The sequence below is a fragment of the Thermobia domestica genome, chromosome 9 (genome assembly GCF_964235325.1).
Source record: "Thermobia domestica chromosome 9, izTheDome1.hap1.1, whole genome shotgun sequence".
In the NCBI taxonomy this organism is placed as follows: Eukaryota; Metazoa; Arthropoda; class Insecta; order Zygentoma; family Lepismatidae; genus Thermobia; species Thermobia domestica.
Genome location: NC_137462.1, coordinates 10,268,060 through 10,289,443, shown reverse-complemented (window position 1 = coordinate 10,289,443; position 21,384 = coordinate 10,268,060). Strand labels below are relative to the sequence as shown.

At 36.9% G+C, this 21,384-nt stretch overlaps 1 protein-coding gene across 9 annotated transcripts in view; it reads left to right on the top strand.

The window, feature by feature from the left end:
* Nucleotides 1-21,384, top strand: part of Bre1 (E3 ubiquitin-protein ligase Bre1) — a 75,153-nt gene that overhangs the window by 32,341 nt on the left and 21,428 nt on the right. For 5 of the 9 annotated variants that reach the window (XM_081770589.1, XM_081770587.1, XM_081770588.1 and 2 more), the window contains exons 6-9: nucleotides 1,776-2,033; nucleotides 7,244-7,486; nucleotides 14,432-14,625; nucleotides 17,756-17,909. In XM_081770589.1, the coding sequence (XP_081626715.1) occupies nucleotides 1,776-2,033; nucleotides 7,244-7,486; nucleotides 14,432-14,625; nucleotides 17,756-17,909 (849 nt within the window). The remainder of the gene's footprint in view (nucleotides 1-1,775; nucleotides 2,034-7,243; nucleotides 7,487-14,431; nucleotides 14,626-17,755; nucleotides 17,910-21,384) is intronic. The other 4 variants (XM_081770591.1, XM_081770593.1, XM_081770592.1 and 1 more) reach the window with 2 other exon arrangements.

Genomic DNA, 21,384 nt, shown 5'->3' with positions numbered 1-21,384 from the left:
GAGATGGACGTATGGTTCATCCATTGTGACAACTTTCTTACATTGGAGCTCCTTCGTGGCTAAGCGGTTAGCGTACGCGCCTTAGGCGTGGGAGACCCAAATTCAATTTCCGGCTGGAGCTCATGTGGTTCGGATTCCACTTTAATTAGTAGGTCCCGTCTCATATAGCCTCGCTGCTGAAAGGGACGTTAAATATAATTAACTTTCTTCCATTGGAACCCTCTCATGTACTTTCCATAGTTCTGCAGTTCGTCTTATGTTCGGCAATGTGACGCGGTAGCAGATAGTGTACACGGGCCTTCCGGATACACTTCAACCTGAGGTGCTTGCGAATTGTTTTCTTCACAGTTAACAGCGTAAGGTGGCATCTGTGACCCATATCACGTTGCGTCGGGTGATTTTCGTGGCATGCCAATCTACGGATCCCCCTTAGCACTACAGGTGCCACTTTGCTTACAAGCCTTCTCGTGGTGGGTTTCGTGAGTGAATTTCCCAAGGGGAGTCTGTTGTGTGTAACGGACCACAATAGCTTTCACAGTAGTCATCCCGAATGTCAACCCATTCTCTTGACATTTTCACAATGCGTACGTACGAAAACTAAGCATGGAAAAGGGCCATTACGTAGCCTTCCCAATACCGGTTGATTTTCAGCGCCATTTGATAACACCTACGCACCTACAAGTTTAGACACAACACTGCTCCCACCAGCAAATCCATACTTCCAGCATAATACACCAGGTGGCAACATCGAATCGAAAATGGTCGGATATACATGAACAGTCTTTGTATTGTAGTACTTGAAAGTTCCCTAAACTTTGAAGACAATTGCAAATTAACAATTGGAATTATTATCGAAAATTTAAAAAAATGAAATCTGGAAAGTGTACTATTTGTTTTAAACAATAAGTGTAACATCTATTAAATTAACAATTGTGCGATAAAAATGGCCTTTCGCGTTTTGCTTAAGAGAAGAGTTTGCTTAATCGTTCCTATATGTTTTATTAGCAATCAATGTTGTTACAACATATTTCAAACTAAGACTAGGAGTTCGTACACTCGCCCTAGTAAAGAGCAGCCGTTTTAAACGTCCTCTTTCCACTGCAAAGTTTTATTTTTGATCGCATTTGCTAGAAAATAAACTAAATTTCAAGAATGAACAGTTGGCGTATGATTTGTAAATGCAACCATTAAATAAATAAATAAAAAAACTTACCATGATATTTTTAGTGTTTCTTATTTTGAAGATATCGCTAGTGCATCGGAAAAAATGGAGATTATTTTACAATATAACAAAACACAGAAGAAGACATTAGCAATTTGCCTCCCAGAAGTTTCGAATAGCATATTTTTGGGCCATAAAGTATTTTAAAATTTCCATGTAGTGATGTTTAGTAACGTATAGTGCCTATCTTGCCAACACTTGACGCGCTATGAGGATTGGCATATATTTAATGTATAAGATCAGTATATGGCCGAGTATGAATGATGGATATGGGATTAAATGTTTTAATTGTATGTGGCTCTTTATTACAGAGTGGGGGCCACGGTGGCTCAGTTCACCTCTGGTGCTGGAGTTCCTGGTTCGATCCCAGCTCGCACCAAGTGGACTTTGTGGTGGACAAACACCGTGTGCATAGGTTTTTTTTGTCGTTGTTCCGTTTCCTCCCACTTCTCTTCATTCCACCATTTCATTCGTTCTCATCATCACAATCTTTAACTTACATGGCATAATCGTGGGACGTAAAACTGAAAATGTTCATGTTCTTTCTCTGCAGAGTGATGAACTGATGAACCAGAAGAAGCTTCGAACAGAAGCAATTCAGTTGGAGGATATGTTAGCTCAGGTACGGAAAGAATATGAGATGCTGCGAATAGAATTTGAACAGAACTTAGCTGCTAATGAACAGACTGGACCCATTAACCGTGAAATGAGGCATCTGATCACGTCCTTACAAAATCACAATCAGCAACTGAAGGGAGAAGTTCATAGGTACAAGCGGAAGTATAAAGAAGCAAATGCTGAAATCGCTAGGGTAAGTAATACTTTTATGTTTTAAACAGTTGGATTGTCTATTTTTTATCATGAAAAATTGAAGTAGAATTAAAGGAAGCATGTAATGTCTATAATGTAAAAAATTTTTTCTATTAAACAAATCACGCTGCAGTTAAGGGTCTTCGCTAAAGCGAAATTAAACTATCGCTAATTTTAGAGTTTTTCTGTGATATTTTCAAAACAAATAAAAAACATTCGAAAAGCGGAAACGTAGTGAACTAGACAATAGGATTTTACATGGTGATACCGTTATCACAACTCATCTATCTGCTTTCGATTTGGAATTGTAGATAGCTTTAACATTTTTTGCTGGTTCTGTAAATTGCAACATACCAAAATCAGATAGGTGAATTGCGGTAAAGATATCACATGCAAAATCGTATTGATTAGTTCACTAAGTTTCTGTTTTTCGAATATTTGTATTTGTTTTGAAGGTATTACAGAAAAACTCTAAACTTAGCGGTAGTTTAATTTCGCTGTAGTGAAGACCCTTAAGTTGCATGAAATATTAGTATTTTCTTCACCCTTTATTAAATACCACATGCTTTTTCAGCCCTGTTATTATTAGAAATTCATTTCTAAATAATTTCAAAGGTATATTCATTTGTGTTATTAATGTAAGACACTTGAAGATCTGTGAAGTCAAAGAGTACAGATGTATAGAACAGTCATCAATCGTTTAATTTTGTTATGCTGCGGGTAACTCACACTGAAGTCATATATTAGTGTTCATAATAGATACCGGTGTAATACCCATTCACCGTATTTTCATTAACCTCCGTTTTTTTCTTTCTTTCTTTTCTGGTCTTAGTCTTGATAATGCAGTCAGTGAAGACAGCGAAATTTTGACGAGATTTCTTATTCCATGAATTCGTGATATAAATAGGAGAATAATGTAAATACTTTTGAATTTACTTCTTTGTAGCTTATTTCAAAAGATGTAATTTTTGGGTGAAAAAAGTTTTTCAAAGTAAGCCATGGGTCTGTAAAAGCCATGTTCTCGCAACGGAACTTAGGAATTGCAATGGCCTGCGGCTTATACGCAATGTCAGTTGGCCAATGAAGATTCACATTTGTTTAATCTGTTTCCATTTGTTGATAAAAATACAGAAGGCAGACGTTTCTTTGCAATGCAACTTGTTTTTACTAGATAATTTGATTTTTGTATCAACTAAATTTTGAAGGAGAGTAGGATGTCGAAAATTCGAGTGTATATCTTATAATCATCATCGGTAATCTGCCATTATTGGTAGGTCATTTGCAGCAACTGAGAAGCTTCCATCTACAACAGTATGTTGTATACGTGTATTCTTTATTGTATATTTGTATTCTCTTTTATCTTCGAGTAATATTTGGTTTATAAATATGTACAAGCCAGTTTATTTTATAGAAGAAGAAAAAGATAAAATAATATAAGATTATTATATATATATATATATATATATATATATATATATATATATATTTAATATATATAATTGAATATTTATATGTAACTAAGAACGACGAACTGAAGGTTGTCATAGAAACAACAAACAAGTTATAATGTAATATAATGTAATGGACTCGCAGTTATGTTGAATGTGAGTTAACGTTTTACGAAGCTTCAAAAGATAATAAAAAGGTTTAACAAAGTAATTTAAAGTCGGTCAATTTTACTATTTACGAACCAGTAAGTTTGTTGTGATATATATATATATATATATATATTTGTTATACATCCTCCACAGTCTTCCGCTAACCTCTTTGTCTTCACGTACGATTTCTCTGTTTTGATATCGGCCATTGTTGTTGCCTTGACCGCTCATGAACTTCCTCTAAAGGAAGAGAAAACTGTGCTCGACTTCCCATGTACCTACCGAAGAAGGCGAGAAAGCTCACTGAATATAATCAGAAATTGATTTTCCGTTGGAGTGGAAAAATAAGTATAAGGGGTCCTCGGATTACGACACAATTCCATTTTTACGACAGTGACATAATACCAGTTTTGGTTTAAGTCGAAGCACACCCTAGCCTAAGTCCTTTACCTATCCTAACAGTTGTAAATTCGTAATCTAGAACAGAGATCTATCCACGGCCCGCCAGCTCAGACTTTCCCACGCGCTAAAACACGTAATGGAACAATAAATTAATACCTACTGAGAGAAAAACTAATAAGATGTGACGTGACTCCATTGCAAAGGCAAACTATGTCGTAGACCAGGAAATCGCTATACGGCCAGTCTTTTACTGACTAGGGATTTATCAAACAGTGCATGGTATCAGCAGTTGAAATTCTCTGTCTGAAAAATAAATCGTTTTCGAAACTGAGTATGTCCGGTCTTACTGTGGCAAGGAAAGTGGAAGCTTTGTCATAGGATATAGAAAATACATTGAAAGATCATGCTTCTCGGTTCGTGTGTTCCTCACCGGCTGTTGGTGATGTGTGTGATACAGCGCAATTAGCTACCTTTGAAAGGGGCATTACAACAAAACTTTAGCTTTTGTGAAGAACTGGTAGCTTTTTTGCTGTTAAATGGTAACCATGAAAAGTATTGCTATTTTGAATGTTGTGTTGTTGTACTTGGAGCGATATAACATAAGTATAAAAAAAATGTATCCCGTGTTAATATGATTATCGATGATTGTGTCAAATATTTTACAAAATGCATTTTCTTAACAACTTGTATTTATTTTTAATCTGCAAAACGATTAGTAAATGCATGAGTACTGAACCGTATTGGATTTTAATAAGCTATAGTGCAACTTCCTGTATGGAATCGTGCGAGTCGCCAGTTCTTCGTGAAATGTGACAGTGGCGTGCTTAAAAATAAATAAATAAATAAATAGAAACACGATTAAGTAAAGAAATGAAAAAGGAAACTAATGTATTGTATTGTAATATTCTTCCGATGTGCACAGCCGAACTAATTTTTCTACTTAGTCCGTAAGTACGCTAATGGTGTAAACGGAAATATTCACGTCTCAGTTTTTTATAGAAGTAAACGTCATAAACTAGTCGTAATCCGAAGACTCCTTGTTTCTAGTGACGAATATCAATGCTAAATTTTAGCTCCCTCGTGGTCCAAATTTAGCATTGTTATTGTTATACTGTTAGCGTAAATGACTTCGGTGCGATAGACCCGGGTTCGATTCGCGGTAGGAGCTTAACATATTTCGGATCCCACTTTAAGCGTAGGTCCATGTTTCTTATAACCTTGGTGCTGAGGTTTAATCCAATCAACCAGCAAATTGAAATTTTTGTTTAGCTATGTTGTACATTGGTTCAGGATTTTATTTAATGGTCTGTGGAATCCGGGGGTTCAATGCCTTGTTCACAAAAGCTCTCCATTGACTTCTATCCTTGGCCAACTCAGGGTGTCTATCGGTCACGAAATCAGAAAACGGTCATGAAAGTCACGAAATTTAGCTTTTGGGTTACGATTTTTTTTTTTTAACTACAAATATAAGTACAGATTGGAAAATTTCGTTCTATAAAACGTCAAAATTCACCACCAAAAATGTCTATGGTCGGCTTTAGACGCTACCAAATCGCAAGCAAAGTACGTTTCTATCGCATGGATGAAATATCGGCCTAATTCGCACCCAAATTTGCTCTTCAAAATGTTAGAAAATTTTATGATTTGGTGAAGAAAAAGTCACGAAATTAAATTTTGAAATTTTAGTAGACACCCTGCAACTGGATCCAGTTTCTACTTTGTATTCCAATCTCTGTGAGATCCATCTTAATATTGTCCTCCCATCTGTGCCAAGGTCTTCCTAATGGTCGTTTTCCGATTAATTTCCAATTAAAACTTTGAAAGCGATCCTACTTTCTTCCATTCCGGTTACGTGATCTCCTAGATTTTATGACCCTAACAATGTTTGGTAAACGATATAAATTATATAGTTCCTCGTTATGAAGTTTCCGCCATTCACCATTCCCGTTTTTCTTGGATCCGAATATTCTTCTCAGGATCTTGTTCGCAAATATTTTCAGTCTGCATTCTTCCCTCAGAGTAAGCGACCATGTTTCGCAACCATACAGCACAACAAGCATGATCATCGTTTTATATATTTTAAGCTTCAAATTCCTCGACAGAATTCGCGACTATAAAACATTTTGAACTGAATAATAACACGAATTGGTTCAGAAATATACATATATAAAAAATATATTTACATATTCCGACTGTCTTGAAGAGAGAGTTCAGTATTTCTAATTTTATAAGACGTCACATTATTGTACAGATTATTATTATTATTATTTTCAAATCGTCCGAATTAAAGCCTTACTGACACAACAAATTGCACATTTGCTGGTTCCCATTATAGTAGCAGTTCGGTACCATACACTGCATTGTTGCCAAGAAAGACTAATAACGCTTTGACTATACCCACTTGCTTGGTCACCAACTCATCCTGCTTGCTTGGAGATCTTCTACTGCCTCTTCCTACTGTGATGTATGCAATGTCTTTGTATAAGAACACTTCTCTTCCGTCGCTCCGATATTGTTATAAATAAAAATTTCATGCCGTAGAGTTGTTCAGCACCAAAGAAATTACGTTCAGTAGGTAATTATCTTAAATTTGTTGTTTCGGGCTTCTGCCTTCCCTTCATTCACACCAGGCAAATGCCGAGGTGGTGCCTAACTTATAGGTCCCAGGTCGCTTCCCTCTTTCCCTTTCCCCGGATTGTGTGCTCGCCGAGGGACATCATCCCTCAAATCGTGAAGGGCTAAATGGCCTTAGATGCCGAAAGCCCAGAAATCTAAATCCTAATCGAATTTATACGTGAACTTCACGTTTTTGGGTGTTTTATTTTGAATTTTTAATGTACAGAAAGTATCTTTACCATGACGGGACCTCGCTGCTGACTTCCTCGTTATTAAACTTCCAGTAATCAATCTATTGTCACAGTGGCTCGTCGTCGGAGCGTATTTTAAATTCGTTATTACGTCTCTCTTGTGATGAAATAGAATGTTCATTTATAATTCACCGTATTCGAAAGTTCTATTAGCACTAAGTTTTAATCAAGGTCTAAGGTTTTGCATGTTTCTTTATTCACTGTGTAATGGTATATATGTTCCTGTTCGAATCTTAAGTTATATGAGAGTTGAAGTGTTAACAATTCAATTTTGATTCAGGAAAAAACAATTGTTTGTCGCATGTCCATGGAAGTATGTGTAAATGAGTGTACTCTCATTTCAGTTGAAGAAAGAATATGAAGACCTGTTGTCACGGCAGCACGCTCCGACGGAGACAAAGGAAGGCTCGTCGTCGGAGTCTTCGTCGAAAGAGGAGGACTCGTTGAATCAGACACTGGTGCAGGTGAAGGAGGAGCCTGGAGTCAACGTCAAGAAGGAGGGGGATGATGACTTGGAGGTGAGACCGGACTCGAGTCCCCATAACCAGGAGAGGGAAAAGGTTGCTGGACGAGGTTGCAGGTGTCTGGTGGGTTCTCCTTGTCTCCTACTTAACTCTCTGGCCTACTCACAAATACACTCTCTCTTCTCCATCCTCTCCTTCACCTTTCATGGGATGTAGTTCTCTTTCAAGCAATCAGCAAGTAGTACGTGTATGTGGAACGTCAGAACAAAAGCAAAATACAATACGAGGAAAGTAACTTACTTCGTGGTCATTAACAAATCCTACCTATATATAAAACTACATAACTGACATAAAATAACGGGTACTTCCGGTTGATGTGGAACGTTGAAATTTGACATGATTGTAGCTTTCCGGGACTAACCCACAAGGAAATTGCCAAAAGTGAATATTTTTAGTTTTTAAGGGGCTAAAGGGAAGATGAAAAATTCCCATGTTATTTAAATGGACGTTTTCGTGGAATCTTATCTTTTAGATAGTTGAAATACGAAAAGAAACTTGAAATTTGGTAGAGGTGCGAGGTCATAGGCTGAGTAAACGCGGAAGTCAGGGGCGAAGCTCCCAGCTGGGCCAAATTCAGGAAATGTGAAGAGCAAATGTACGAAATTCACTCTTGATGCAAAGGCTGATACATAAGAGACACGAGGCTGATCCAAAGGTTAGTCTGTTTTATAGAATTAATAGGCTGCATTTTAATGCATTGTTAAATGTGTAGTCGCCAATAAAAATTACTTCTCTATACAATAAAACCCCGTTAATCCTGAATATTTGGGGGGATAAATTGATCGGATTAGCTGAAATAACGCAAAAGAAACCAGAAACTGCATTAAAACTCTTTTTATAGCGACAAAACACACTTATTATGGTGCATTTAAAGAACATAGGCCTAAATACATATACTTCTACTATACTGTAGTATACTGTCAATTGATTATATACATGTACTGTATTTGCAACATGGACAAATACGGTATACTATTCTTAACCGTCACGGAGCTAAGTGACGAATAGCTCCGCGACGGTTAAGAATATTATACCGTAAATGTGACTAGAATCGTTCACTTTTTTTTCCCTCCCTCCTCGGATGAAGAGAAGTCCAGCTTAACGAAGCTTTACTGTTTAATCTCTGGTCAGTAACTTCGAAACATGGAAGTAATGATCGAACTTAAGTACTGTTTTGTTTTTGCGTTGATAAAACGCTTTTTTTTCCTTTACCGAAAGCCAGTCCATTGCATCAATATCAAACATTACACACACATATATACTGCTTCTAGATTTATTTGAGAAGGTAGGATTATTCTTCCGCGATGTTACTTCGTTTCTCTTCTAGCATTTCACGTGTTAATCTATTTTCCTAATTATTTGAGGCATTCTTGTTATTCCTATTAGATTTGTTAGGGTTGATAGAATCTACAATCTCCCTTCATTCATTGAAATTTTGTAGAAAATATTCTTTGTACTTCCGCAGCGATAGAAATAGAACCAAAATATAAAGGGTTAGGTACGTAATCTTGAATATCGTACGTATTAAAACTGAATGGAAAATTATGTACAATGTTCAAATTTCCTCGTATTGTGTTTTTCTTTATTTGCACTTTTCTCTTTAATATGCATGTTGTGATGCGTTGCTCTTAAATTTTTGTGTTAATTTGTGTGTTCCAGTACTAGGTCATATGTTTATGGTCTACTTTGAATTCAGTCTTTACCCGTAAGTTATTATTTCTTGTAAATGGGTAAAAGGAAAATAAAGTGTTTTAACATAGAGTTGAGTATGTTATGTCTTGTTCATTACATAGGAATATTAAAGGAAAAAGTAAATATTTTGGTAAGTGGTGGTGATCTTGCATTTCTGAATGGTTAGCATGTGTGGTCCTGGGTTGATTTCCAGTGGAGCATAACATAATGGGTAACTAACTGAACATCAGAAGCTATAGACAAGTTACAACATTATGTATTTACGTGAAAATAAAGTTAAACAAACACCGGCGTATGCTTTCTTTGGAAACGAAAATGTGAATTTTAAATCCTTGCACGTAACGTTGATAGCTGAAGTGACGAAATCACGATAACTCATCGATTGGGGAACAGCGGGTATTCCGAGAAAATGAACGCTGATCAAGAATACCAGGAATAATGCCGACTGACGGATCATAGTCCTTCATGAACTGTATTATTACGGAGTTTAGTAGCCGGAAGGTTAATTTTTAAAAGCAGCATCTTAGATGAGTAACAGTCATCGTCTCCTTTAGCCGAGCCTCTATAACCGTGGGACGTAAAACTCAGATTTCATTTCATTTCATTTGTTTGATATTAAAGAAAAAAATAAGTTTTTTTAATGTACTTTATATTTCGACATAGTCTCCTTGAAATTCAACCCACTTGCTCCAACGTTTCTCCACCTTTGCGGAAATTTGTTTCGTATGACCTCGTCATTTGATTGAAATTTTCATCCTGCCAGGAAAGTTTTGAGTTTTGGAAATTAATGGTAGTCCTGGGACCGCGGTGGCTCAGTGATAGAGCGTTCACCTCAGGTTCATGGGGTCTATGATTCGATTCTAGCTCGCGCCAAGTGTACTTTGTGATGGACCAACACCGTGTGCGTGGATTTTCCCAAGGTTCTCACGTTTTCCCTCACTTTCTTCATTCCACCAATTCATTTATTTCTCATTATCACCTCCTCCTTAGACTAGCCAGCATAACCATGGGTCGTAAAGATCTCATTTCACTTCAAATAATAGTCATGGAGTTAGATCTAGTGAATAGGCAGGATGCGAAAGCAGTTCAAATCGCAACTCGGCCATTTTTTTCTCAGCGACATGACTTCTTTATGTTCTGGAGTGAATCGCCTCCCATCTTGCGCAAAGTGTTTTCATGTGCAATTCATTATGCAAGATGAAGTGAACCCACTCAGTCGAGATGTTTATTACTTCATCTAACTCGCTCACTTTCACTCATCTGACATTTAAAACCATATCATGGATTTCGGGTGTTACATCTAATTCCATGGAGTTCCCGGACGTGGTGAGTCTTCAATGCTTGTTCTGCCACGCTAAAATTTATTTACCCAAGTGAAACAGCTCCATAAGAAAGAACATGAGTCATTTAATATCGGCAAAATCTTCTCAGGGATTTGCTTCGTCGAGTTTCCTTCAGAAAAAAAGAATTCAATCACACAATGAATTCCAGTTGTATCCATGTTTTTTTTTTTTTATTATTTGAAATACTTCTGCTTAAGCAACTGCCAAATGACAAATTACTGGCAAAATAACTTGAAGCTTTATAATTACATATAGATGACACTAGCGCCATATATTCAAATGTGCGCCTTTGGTGCGAGCGGTCGTGGGTTCGATTTCCGGTAGAGGCACTCGGTCGAAAAAGTGTAAAAAGCTTTTTCAGGCCAGGCATCCTAAATGAGGTTTTCCTGGGTTTTCTCATTCCGCCAGGCAAATGCCGGGGTGGTACCTAACATATAGGCCCCAGGCCGTTTCCTTCTCTCCCCAATCCTTTCTTCCGTCCCTTTCCCCAGATAATGTGCTTGCCGAGGGACGTCATCCCTCAAACGTGACGGGGGATAAATGGCCATAGATATCTAAAGCTCAGAAATCTAGCGAACTTTATCAAACGACCTTTCTAGCGCTCTAGTTCGCTCACAGTGTTGGATAAACACCGGAAATGTGTCTATTGTTCTAATCGAACCCAGAGTCATGCGGTATGTGAGATATATTTACAAAACACCTCCAAACTTACTAAACAATTAACCACCACAATAATCACAATTCAGAATAGTAGGTATTAGTATTTACCAAAATGTTAAAACACACTCAATATTTGAATGTTGGTGTAACTGACTGATATTTCTATTAAATACACTCTGCGTCCAGTATGTTTTTAACGCGGATTAGATTGTTGTGTAACTAAGAATTCCAACAGCAACAACTTTTTATTATCGCATTCGCTGTGAAGTCACAATGTTTTTTTTTTTTTTTTTTTTAACGTTGAAGTAGTTTAAAATATTCCTTCAACACAATATGCCTTCCACGTTTTTCTGTAAGAACTTCGTGAATGTTCATGCTGGAATTCAGTCTTTCATAGTCTCTTAACGCTCGCCTCTACTTTCATTGAATTACTAAAAGATAATTAAGTACATCTGAAATTTAGGAAGTAAGCTGACTAGTTTTCATAAATTGGTGGTAAATAAAGTAATAGTTAGTTGCATTGTGTATTTCAGTCTAGAAATATGTGAGCATATTTAAGACTTTATATGCATTGTCGCATAGTTAATGTATTTTGTAAATAAGAATTGATAATGAGAATTAATTTATTTAATATTATTTTAAAATATTGAATGATCATAATTGTCATATGCAAAATTTAAAAAAAAAAAAAAAAAAGTATAAGAGGATGTTTAAAATGTCTTTAAGTTGCAAACATGAATTATATGTACATTTAAAGTAAAGCTAAAAGCTGTTCACACTTTCACCGTCATTATTTAATGTAATTTCGAGATTTTACCTTACACAGTGTTAGCATAAATGATTCACTCGTTTCGAAAAGGCTATATTTTCAAAAGTATTACTCGCATACACACGAAAGATATATGAAAAGAACCATAAAGTCATTAAGTTTGTACTGTGTGGCAGTACGGAGTTTATATCTGTCGAAAATGGAGGGAAAGGAAGAAAAAAAATTTTGTGTGCTTGAATATGTGAAATGTTCGTCTGTTATAGCTGTGCAAAGCGCTTTCAAAAGAGAGTGTGGAAAAGAACCGCCATATAAACAAATTATTTTGCGGTAGTATCGGCAATTCGACAGTGGCTGCTTGTGTAAAGGGAAAAGCACGTGGCCTCCTAGATCTCCTGATTTAACGCCCTGCGACTTCTTCCTGTGGGGGTGCGTTAAGAACCTTGTTTACGTACCCCCACTATTGCAATCCTTAGTCGAGCTTAAAGAACGCATCAGTGCTTCAGTGTAGAAAATTGACAGAACTATACCAAAAAACTATGGAATGAACTCGAGTATCGTCTGGACGTGTGTCGTGTCACCAAAGGGCCGCATATTGAACCTCGGAAAAGGGTTTTAAACTTGGTGAGTTTGTGGTTCCTTTCATATATTTTTCATGTGCGTACGTGTATGACTTTTGAAAATATATCCTTTTCAAAATTAATAGATCTCTTATGCTAGCCCTGTATACGTTGTGAAACACCAAGCTAGTTATTCGAAGATATAACAGATGCTTATAAACTTCTGAACATCCACATTGATTTGTATTCAAAGGCGAGCTTATTTACCAGAATCATCATTTATTTTCAACGTTCTTGATCACCGAATCTTTTCTTAGCCATCTGCGCCCTCGTCTTTAGTGTACGCGGTCTGGTGGGAGAACATTAAGAGGCCCCATCACGGCGAAATTAAAATACTGCTAATTTTACAGTAATTATGTGATATGTTCAAATAGATAAAACAAATCGAAAAATGGAACAAGAGCTTGCTAGACAATATTATTTTACATGAGATACGGTCATCACGACTCACTTATTTGCTTTCGATTTCTAGCCATTTAGAAAATCGGTATTTATTTTCACGTTTATAAACGGTTGCAAACTGGAGTCTTATTAGGTGACTCGTGATAACGATACCTCATGCAAAATAATATTGTCTAGGGCCCTCTTGTTCTACATTTCGATTATCTTCTATATATTTGAAGATATCACGTAATTACTGTAAAATTAGCGGTATTTTAATTTCATAGTGATTATGCCTCTTACACACATCAAATTGTTCACGTCTTATGCAGATGTGGTGCTAAACTTTAACAAACCACCAACTTCTTGTTTTCTTCTCGGCTAGTGTACACAAACTAAAGCTCTTTGTGCTAGGCTATCATCCCAGCCTCATGTTTGCTATAAAGAAATCCGGTGTTGTAAAAATTTCTACATTTTGTAGAAATAATTTTGTTGTGACGTTTATTACAGGGTGAGTGAGATTGACTAGATATTGCTATAGGATTTCCTTTGGGACGTCTGTGATAACATTCCAAATTTGTACCCCCAAGCATCCTATGACATTTATTGATTGTTCTAGGCTCAATAGTTGTGCTTTATTCTTCATTATGCATCACCACCTGTGCACATAAACCACCACTGAATTTCGCACCTCATAGCATGCCGCAAATCTCGCCTTCTGAGCAATCAAGCAATTGGTTATCTTACGTAAATATTTAAAAATATGTACGTATAGTACTCATATAAAAATGTGCAGTCATGTTTCATAATTCATATGTGCACAAGTCGTCATTGAGATTACTTAAATATTAAAAAGTGCATCTAATTTTCAATGCTTAGTTATTTCTTACCCATCCTGTAGCTACGTTTCTTAAGTCATGTTTCTTCTCATTCAAATAGTTTGTTGTATTCCGAAATGTCCAATCATAACATTAAGAACGAAAGCATAACTTTACACTAACACCCTACGTATCTCAGTTGTTGATATAAATAAATTCTTACATTTGTATTGAACACTTCAATATTTGTATATTAGTATGGGAACATTGAAATTCCAGCAAATTCAAGTGAGTACGTATTAACGTAATCATTATTGCAACTCTATGTACTAATAACTAAGGTTTTCCAGGTAAGTAATTCCATTTTTAATTGGATTGTCAAGGAAGTTTTGTAGTACATTGTTGAACTAACTTAAATTGTGTTTTAGTGGAAGCTTTAGTAATTAGTTCATTAACAAAAGTGATCCTTAAATTTTTTTTTCCCAGGATGCACGTAAACTTTCTGAAGGTGCTGCGATTGCACACTGATAAACTGATCATTTGTGTCTGGGAATTATAAAGTTGTATCCTTTGTACACTTTTGAACTCCCTTTTCAGTATAGACTGTATGAAACATACAGAGCTGAAAGCGGAACGTTTCACTGGATGTTCTTTCACCGGGATTCTGACTTAGGTTTCCTGCACAGAGAAATTGTTTTTTCACTGTTTAATTTTTCTTTCCATTCTAGATCGAAGAGTCTGAAAGAAATGGAGATAAAGATAGAAACCTGACGTCTCCTTCGAAGAAGGACAAGGATAACAAACGTGATAAGGATTTGAAGAAGGAGCCTAAGACAGAAAAAGACTATAGAGATCAGCACAGGACCAAAGATTCCAAAAACACAGAGTGCGAACTAGTACGGGATCTCAAAGCACAGCTAAAGTAAGTTTCTTTTTCATTGGCAAGTAATTTTTATTACATTGATGTGTTCAATGGTAAAAGTGGATATAATATTTACCTTCAGTGATATTTCAAATGTTGATGTACCAGGAATAGAATCCGGTTTCCGGCTTACCGTATTTGATTCCCGGTCAAGTTGTACATTTTTATTTTTGAATATCATTGAATTCACATGTATAGAGAAGTTGGCGTGAGGAAAAATCTGTTATTTCTTCATTTTATCGTATAATTCAGCCACCAGACTTGTTCACTAATGTAGACACGGGGTTGTCCAACCATAACAAGAGTTGTAGTACAATTCATGTGGTTTGAGTTTCTGAGCCTGACTGAGTGGAAAGAGGTTGCTATTTGCTCAACCTTGTCAACATATCTCATGTGCCTGTTACAGTCCAGAACTATGTTCGGCTTGGGACAGTTGCCATGCTCATCACAAAACGTCCCACTAGCACAACATGCATATTTGTGAGCAAATACATTTTTCTTTTATCCTTTCAACACATAATGGACAGTTCATTTGTCCGGAAGGAAAACGTCAGCTCGTTTCAGTCTCAGCTGCTTGAGACCGAAGTTAACGTAGCATTTCCTTCCCTCTAGAATTGACTGTCCCATATACGCGTATACCCCGTGACCGTATATCGTCACAGAGGGCAGGTGAACTGAGAAAGATGTCCATAAAGATTTTATGACTAACATGTTTCAGCTCATTTGCTGATCTTAGAACTAGGTGATGGGTGACTGAATGCTGCACTTGAGTCATATTACGTAATTTCCCAAGATAGACCTATCATCTTGAAAGTATACCCAAGAGCATAATCAGGTTTGGAATATCTTGGTTCCAAATCGCTTATACCTTTTCGAAATATTCTGTTTGCATGCAACCTTACTTTTGATTAATACGATAACCTCATCGACATATATACACACTCGCTAGGGTTATATTCTTTCATGAACCGGTTCTTTACCATATAAAAGAAACGCCTGAATTTCCAGAGCTCTGGAGAATTTGGAACAGGATTCTGAATGTTATTCTCGAAGTGAAGCTTATTGAGAATGAACAAGAACATCTTACCCATCATAGTATTGTGATACCATGGAGTGCAAAATCTTTAACATCCCACGAATATACCCTTTAGTCCAGGGAAGACGGATATGATTAAGGCAAGTGAGTGATAATGGAAGAATTGGAGGTTTGAGATTGTGAAAGAAAACGGGAGTACCTTGAGGTAACCCACGGACACGATGTTGTCCACCACAAACTTATTTGGGAGGGAATCGAACCAGGGACTTCACGTACCAGAGTAAGCGCTCTACCACTGAACCACTCTATCCCCCACCATGAAGTGTAATCCATTCCTGTTCTTTCACAGGAAACCTCAGGTTTGTTGCACCTGCAAAGGCCCACTGACTTACATATTCTGAGATTGTAAGTTCTCATTTGTGTCTTGTCAGAGGGAGTAACTTAAACGCGACGTCATGTTCCTGCATTCATGTTGCAGCTAAAAATAAAAAGCTTTCTTTGCTTCTTTGAACCTTTTAAATGTAAAGCGGGTGGAAAAATTTAGTGAAAGAGTGACTCTCCAGAACATGTTAATAAAGATCAAGTGAGCGTGACACAATGTATTTGTCAAATTCCGTCAAAGGGATAATGAAATACGGGCAGATGGAAGACAATATTAAGATGGATCTCGCAGAAATAGGAATACAAAGTAAAAACTGGATCCAGTTGGCTAAGGATAGAAGTCAGTGGAGAGCTTTTGTGAACGCGGCATTGAACCTTCGGATTCCATAAGTATAGAGAGAGAATATATTTAAGTTAAGCACAACTGCACAACAACCATGAGTGAGTGGTTAGTTTTTGCACTTCTATCGTGAAGTCCGGGATTCAATCCCGAATTCGAGCATTTTCACAAAAGTTTTTCTTAATTTCATCTGTGAATGTAGAGATAGTGCGTGTACTGTGAATCCTGGCTGACTTCCTTTATCGTTTTTAAATCGTTGTTATTACTAATTACCAGCAGTGACGGATTTTCGAAGGAGGTTAGGGTGGGGATGTCTTACAGATTGAAGCCTGTACCCCGAAATTACGGAATTTCTAAAACAATTGAAATATTTGTTATGCCTTTAGTCATAAATTTCAAGCTCTCCTCAAATAGGAATTAGGTATTTAGAAAAACTAAACATTAATATGGAAAAACCCTCCCGAAATACTTTTCTAAATCCGCCACTGATTACCAGTATAAAATGGTCTTCAAGATTGTATCCGAGAGATTATTGCTGAATACAAACAAAACGAAGTGTTAGTTATGCCTATACTCGTAAACTTCAAGCTCCTTCCAAATAAAAATTAGGGAATTTTAGAAAAACGAAACATTAAGCAGAGAAACACCTCCCAAAATACATTTCTGAATCCGCTACTGATTATTTCTATAAAACTGTATTCAAGGTTGTATCCGGAAGATTATTGCTAAATCATTGCACAGGTACAGTATAACAAAAATGTGGAAGTACGCTCTGACAGATATACTGACAAACATACGCTCTGACGGATATATTGAAAAACGTAAGTTTAACTTATGTGCTAGAAGCTGGACTAGGCCTACTAATCTCTAAGAAATGAAACACGGATGACTAAAAAGAAATGACGTAGAGAAGAAAAAAATGTCGATAACTCAGATGTTAAAATAAAATTAAATATCCTCTACAATTTCCCTCAAATACTACGTACTGTATGTTTACTTTAATTCATAAAACATGGGTTCCATCCATCCTGGTGGTGACTTCCAAAGCGAAATACGGTATTTAGGTCATGAAATCTTATTTAACTTTAGAGTATACTATAAGAAAGCTATTCAAATAGAAAAATTATGAAAATGAAAAAAGCCAAAATTTCCAAAATTCTCGTTTTGTTTTTTTCAAAAAAAGCCGACTTTTTATGTGCAGAAAACCATCGATTCAAAAAAGCCGGCTTTTTTGAACTCTACTGAAGCGTCTTGCATTTAAAATAAGGACTAAGAATAAATATTTCGCCATGTTATGTATCCCGTAACTTAGCGTTACGCATAGACCGATACGTTTCTGTATTGTAAATAGGATATTTTTATATTCCCTGCAGGAAAGCTTTAAATGACCAAAAAGAGATGAAACTTCTGTTAGATATGTACAAAGGCGTAAGCAAGGAACAGAGGGATAAGGTGCAATTAATGGCAGCTGAAAAGAAAACAAGAGCCGAATTGGAAGACTTGCGAATGCAACTCAAAAAAATACAAGTAAGTAAACGTAGTATAATAATTGTTCAATGTTTATTTCATAGTACTTCTGGATGATAAACTAAAATATGTTTAATGTTGGTGAAACTCATTATATGAAGTTTTTATTTATAATTCGGATGTTTAAAGATCACAATTTACATAATAGACTAAAAGAATATATATCAGCGTCATATAAATCATAATTTTTAATATCCGAAAAAACTACATGAACTCACTGACATAAAATAACAAGTGGCTACTTCGGTTAATGTGGAAAGTTGAAATTTGGTATGACTAGCTTTTCCGGGCCACCCACAAGAAAATTGCCAAAAGTGGATATTTTTAAGCTTTAGGGGATCTAAGAGGGAGATGAAGAAATTCCCCATGTTACATAAAGAGGTTTGTTAACCTATCATCTCATGTTTTAAGTACTTGGAATTGGAATAAAAAGTTCCAATTTAGCATGCGTGTATGTTTACGTTAGAGTTACCTCACCAAAAATAAAAAATTCCAACTTTAGAGTCTTTTTGTGGGAAACTGAAAAATCTTTCCCATGTTATTTCTGTGACTTCGATCTAAAAGGGGGCAGTGTCACTTTTTGGCAAAAAATGAGAGGTTCGTCAATTTTAACGCCTATAAGTGGATATTTTCTTGTGCAAGAAATGCAAATGTTAATATGAATGGTATATATTCCAAACCATTTCGTGTTGGCATTTTTCTTCTTGCACAAGAAAACATCCATTTATAGATGTTACAATTGAAGAATATCTCATTTTTGCCAAAAAAAAAAAAAAAAAAAAAAAAAAAAAAAAAAGTGACATTGGCCTCCTTTTAGATCTAAGCCACAGATTTATATGGGACATGTACACCCCAAAATGTTTAGGCACTTCCGGGAGGATTAGAATGATGAAATTTGTCATGATTTTGGAACTAACCCACAGGAAAATTGCTAAAATTTAATATTTTTAAATTTTAGGGGGGGGATAAAGAAATTCCCGTGTTATTTAAATGTGCGTTTCCTTGGGATACAAAATCTTTAGATAATTGAAATAGAAAAAGAAACTTGAAATTCGGTAGAATTGTGAATTTGAGAGGTGCGAGGTCGTAAGCCGAGCAAACGGGAGAGGGGGGGGGGCTAGGGGCGGGGTCCCCAGCTAGCCAAAGACTACTAGAGGTCGTGAGTTGTAACAAGTGGAATATTACACCATTCCGTGTGCAGCGCATCATTCAGTTCTATAAGGGGCGATGAAGGCGAAAATTACACCGGATTTGTCTTCAAAACTGACTGCAGATGTTCAGTTATCCGGGGATTTGGCTGGCCCGTGGAGGTGTCGAAATCTATCCTGATTCTGCTCAAATCACGTCGCTGTGCCAATGGGCACATTATCATCCTGGAATATGACGTCTTTGCTCGGAAACATCTGGATCGTGGGATGCACATGGCCCCTTAAAATGTTCTCATCGCGACGAGAGAGACTGCCGGTAAGCGTCAGCTCAGAACTTTCTGAAAACCAGAATATTACGACGTATAGTATCACAGAACCACTGCCATGTTTCACGGTTAGGCGGAGACACTGTGGATCACATGCTTCTTTAGGTATCCACTACACAGAAACGCCTGTGGTTTGAAACAAGGTGAGCGATGACTCATCCGACCATATCGTACGTTTCCAGTTTTCAGCGGTTCATATTGTATATTCGCGGAACATTGGCGTCGTGCCAAAGCGTGATGGTCTCTTATCTGGGGTCTCGTCCGTGCAATCCGATTTCGTATGTCCGTATTATATAATTCGCGACGGACTGTGATTGTCTACCAGGCTGTAGGAGGAGCTGCTTTAGTTCGTTCGTTACTTGTACATTCCGCAGCAAAAAACCTGTAACGTGAGCATGTAAGGTTATTGTGAAACTACGCCTAACAGCGCAGGGAATCAACATAACGTCTAAGTAGCACGAATCACGCCAGGAGAAACCTCGCCCCCTGCACACTTATTTTGGACCAAAAGACTTTGTCGTTTCACAATAAACTTACATGCTATGTTGCAGGTTTTTTGCTGCGGACTGTACCGCAGTCGCATAACGGTTTTGAATTACAACCCACTTCATTATTCTGAGGGAACTGTCACTGAAGGTGTTGTTCCGACCACTGTTCCTCTTTGCTGATGCGGTATTGACGTGAATTGTATAATCCGCCATCACCTAGGATACTGTCTTTCGGGACACAGCCAACAGACTTAGTTCTTTCGCCACTCTCCACTAACCGAGCGCCATCAATTTGCCCTCTTGAACAAGTTAGCTGCCATGTAGTTCCGATCGGACCTGCAATTTCTAATTCGTCAGCTTGTCGTTAGAGTAGTTGTATTTGAAAGTGCTGCCTCTAGCGTTAATAAACTGTAGTGTTTCTGTCATACACAATATAGGAGAGATTTACGTTGTGAGTTTTATTGTTAGATGTTGCTGATTAACCCCGCTAGGAGTGTTGAATATCAAGTAACAAGTATTTGCTGTTTGTGTAGGGCTGATCGGATCTACGTATTGCTTTTTGAGTGACATGTTAAAAGTTTAACAATGAATTCATTATTTATTTTAATTTATTTTGGCAAAGTGTTACTGTTGTGAATTCCCCGTCATTTGCTGAATTTTCAGAAAGGTCTAGATCACTACACTGTATTACTAATGAGGTCGATTCCGGACATATTTCTTCGTTTGTCATTACACAAAGGAACTACTTAGAAAAAAAGCAAGAATTCATCCACACTTTTCACACAAAGCTAAAGATAGCTTGTACATATAATGAAAAAAAGACTAGCGAACTGAGTTCCAGTTCAAGTGTAATTTTTTCCCTTGCTCATAAACAAAGAACACACAAGTAGGTCCGATCGGACCCCCCAACTTCCATTCGAGCGGATTCAGTATCTTCCTTAGATTATGTTTCACCATTAACATTATCTTACACAAATATGAACAAAACAAGAATAAAGTACGTACGTACGTTTAGCGCTCTACCGGTGAACAACAAAATTCATGCTTGGCAGGTAACGTTTTAAAAATCAAGAGGCTGTTCATTTTACACTATCACTGTCTCCTTAGTTCACTGCACACTACCGTTCTATTGCTCCATATAGTACGAAATTTTGCACGAGCACACTACCATAAGAGATCGGCGCTGCGGTTGCCAATCCAGATATCTGTGGTGTTTTTAACTCAAGGTGTTTCTATTATTTTGGTAACCATCTCTCTCTCTCTCTCTCTCTCTATATATATATATATATATACGAAAGAAAAGAACATTAAGTTAGATCATAATCTTGTTAATCGAATCTAGATTTTTCACTTGTTTATCAGATGCCAATTATCATGGGAACTATTAGCGATACGGTCAGTCTTCTGTTGGAGTTACTTATTTCGCGAACTTTTAGAGCTCCTCTGTGGCTAAGTGGCATGGAAGACTCGATGAGAACTCAAATAGTTTGAATCTCGTGTTAAATGTTGCCTC